At 32.9% G+C, this 2,810-nt stretch overlaps 1 protein-coding gene across 1 annotated transcript; it reads left to right on the top strand.

Annotated features, from left to right (window-relative positions):
* Window positions 1-474: 474 nt before the first annotated feature.
* Window positions 475-2,257, top strand: LOC134261243 (ficolin-1-like). The gene is made up of 2 exons (XM_062743693.1): window positions 475-597; window positions 1,848-2,257. The coding sequence occupies exons 1-2, from the start codon at window positions 510-512 to the stop codon at window positions 2,099-2,101; spliced, it is 342 nt and encodes a 113-aa protein (XP_062599677.1). The 5' UTR covers window positions 475-509; the 3' UTR covers window positions 2,102-2,257.
* The last annotated feature ends 553 nt before the right edge of the window (window positions 2,258-2,810 follow it).

Genomic DNA, 2,810 nt, shown 5'->3' with positions numbered 1-2,810 from the left:
TTTTTGGTTTTAACATTTATAACAGAGTACTAGATTTACCGCTTTTTGGCAGGTGATACTGCTGATTTAGTAATAAATATGCATGTTTCCAAAAGTTTTTATGCATAAATGAATTCATTTAAACCAAGAAAATGTTCATGAAAAGTTAGAATAAATTCTGTGCACCGGTAAAAAAGAAATTGCTAAAAATCCAAAATCCGGGACCGTCGGGCGTCGGGAAGACTAGATTTACCGCTTGCCGTCAGTATGTAGAGTTGTCGTTCGTATCTCTTTCAGTGTTATAGATGACGTTATACTAAAAATGAGTTCCTTTACGAAAAACTTTTGAGGTTCTTTATAATTTAGTTTTCCTTTGAACGAAATCTAATATTGAAAATAAGATAACTTTGTCATTACATTTACTTGCATTTCAAATTATAAAAATTAGCACAGGGAATGACGCCATCCATGTTTTAACCAAAGATCAGGACCAGGATCTGCGAGTGGATCTCCAGAAATTTAACGGAGACATGGCGTACGCTGAATATTCAACATTTTATATCGGAAACGAGGCTTATAAATACCAACTCACAGTGTCTGGTTACACAGGAAATGCAGGTAATTTATTTTTATTGGAAGAACGTACTTAATAGCCCTGTTGCAACACTTATGTTACTCATTAGAGTCTAAGGTTTACCTTCGACAGCACAACACCATACTCTGTGGATAAAAATGTCGATTGATACTTATATTTAAAAAAAAATTATAATTGTAATATAATAAACATCAAGTCATTTCAGCTGATCACAACAATAATTATGAAACATTACAATGAATAGTTATTCATAGTTCTTGAAAGACAACCTTGGAATATCAGTTAGGTTAACGTGAATTGATTTTATTTGATAAAAGTAGACATTATATTACATTGTATATGCATAAACGATGAATTTGCCAGCATTGTAAATTGTAAAACACAAATCTTAAATTCATTTGCTCTGCTTGGAGTATGTAAATAAAGAAGATATCAAATTTTCTTTTTCATACTTATTAATTGAGTACTGGATTACGATTTGTTTGATTTACTTATTTGTGATAGATATAGACTCGAATTCGTATTATATTTTATTCAACTTAATTCAAATAAACGTTTTTCTAATATGAATCGAATTTATTTAGTCGTGTCAGATGTGCTTACAAATTTCTAAATGGCGGTATTCATAACTTCAGTGAAACGAATTATTAGATATGCAAAGGAATGAGATAATATCCAGTTTTTTATTCTCGCCCCCCCCCCCCTCCCCCGCAAACAAAATTACACAAATCTGTGAAAAGGGCATAAAACACACAAGTTTAAGATGTGTTGTAATATCTCCTTTTTCAATCAAAAATTATTGCTAAACAAAGAGTATGAGTAACAATCTTTAAATACATAGTAAATCTTATGTCCAAATGACTCTACCTTACTTTGATTCTCAATGACCGGGTAATGTAAGGAGAGGCCGCAAGTATTCAATCGGCATTGAAATATATCTCCATGGAATAGAGTTGAAAATATGTTTTTACCTATATTACTCATAATTCTACACATATATCAGTTATTGTTTCCAATTTCTACCGTAGGTGATAGTTTGGCTCCACATAATGGTATGAGATTCAGTAATTCTACACATATATCAGTTATTGTTTCCCATTCCTGCTGTAGGTGACAGTTTGGGTCCACATAATGATATGAGATTCAGTAATTCTACACCTATAACAGTTATTGTTTCCATTCCTGCTGTAGGTGACAGTTTGGGTCCACATAATGATATGAGATTCAGTAATTCTACACCTATATCAGTTATTATTTCCCATTCCTGCTGTAGGTGACAGTTTGGCTCCAAATAATGGTATGAGATTCAGTACAAAGGACCAAGATAATGATAAAGCTAGTTACAACTGTGCTATAAATCATCACGGAGCATGGTGGTACAGTGCTTGTACAAACTCAAATCTTAAAGGGAAATATGCACTGTCTGCGGTGACTAGCTATAAATGTCCGTATTGGTATCGCTGGACAAACGGATATAGAGCACTACAAAGGACTGTTATGATGATAAGACACAAATGCCCGAGTTAATGGAAAAGCAGTCCTATATAATGATTTTCTATAAGAAATATAAGGAGCCTACTTTCAATGACTTATTTTTGTGTTTTCTAGTGTTTATATTCTTTATTTTGTGATGGAAAATAATCTTGTTTTTTTTTATGAGAACGATATAGTAAAACACGCCCACGGGTTCTAATGAATTAACGTGTACAAGAAAGTTAATTCCATTTCACATGATTTTGAAATGTGTTGCTAGCTAAACGAATCTAATAAATTAAGTTACCCCCCCCCCGAAAAAAAAGTTTGTTCCTTGCTCTTTGCTTTATATAGGTTTGAAATTATTTCGCCTTTAAATCTGAACAATATATAATATGATTTAAAAAAAATTACACAATAAGTTATATAATAATAACATATTTAAACCGCAGAATGTATCCGAAAGTTTAATGTAATTACATATTTCTAACGTAATGAGCATAAACCCACTGTGAGACATCAATGCCATTATTACAGTAAGTGCTGGTAGGAGCATGATCCGTCACTGCTCAAAACCCTAAGTGCCGAGTACAGGTCAATATTTGCAGTCCTCCACAAGCAAGTAGTGGCGCCTGAGACGGCATGAATTATCTTCGAAAGACCGTAAAACGTGACATGGAAACAAACAAAGGCTAACAATCAATACATTCACATCACCATCTATAAGTGCTTTAAGTTCTTTGATTATTAGATGATCCAGCAT

Source organism: Saccostrea cucullata, unplaced genomic scaffold, assembly GCF_032062105.1.
Source record: "Saccostrea cucullata isolate Sc308-1 unplaced genomic scaffold, CSIRO_AGI_Scuc_v1 ctg10354, whole genome shotgun sequence".
NCBI lineage: Eukaryota > Metazoa > Mollusca > Bivalvia > Ostreida > Ostreidae > Saccostrea > Saccostrea cuccullata.
The sequence above is the reverse complement of the archived record's forward strand: the minus strand, read 5'-3'. Positions and strand labels throughout refer to the sequence as shown.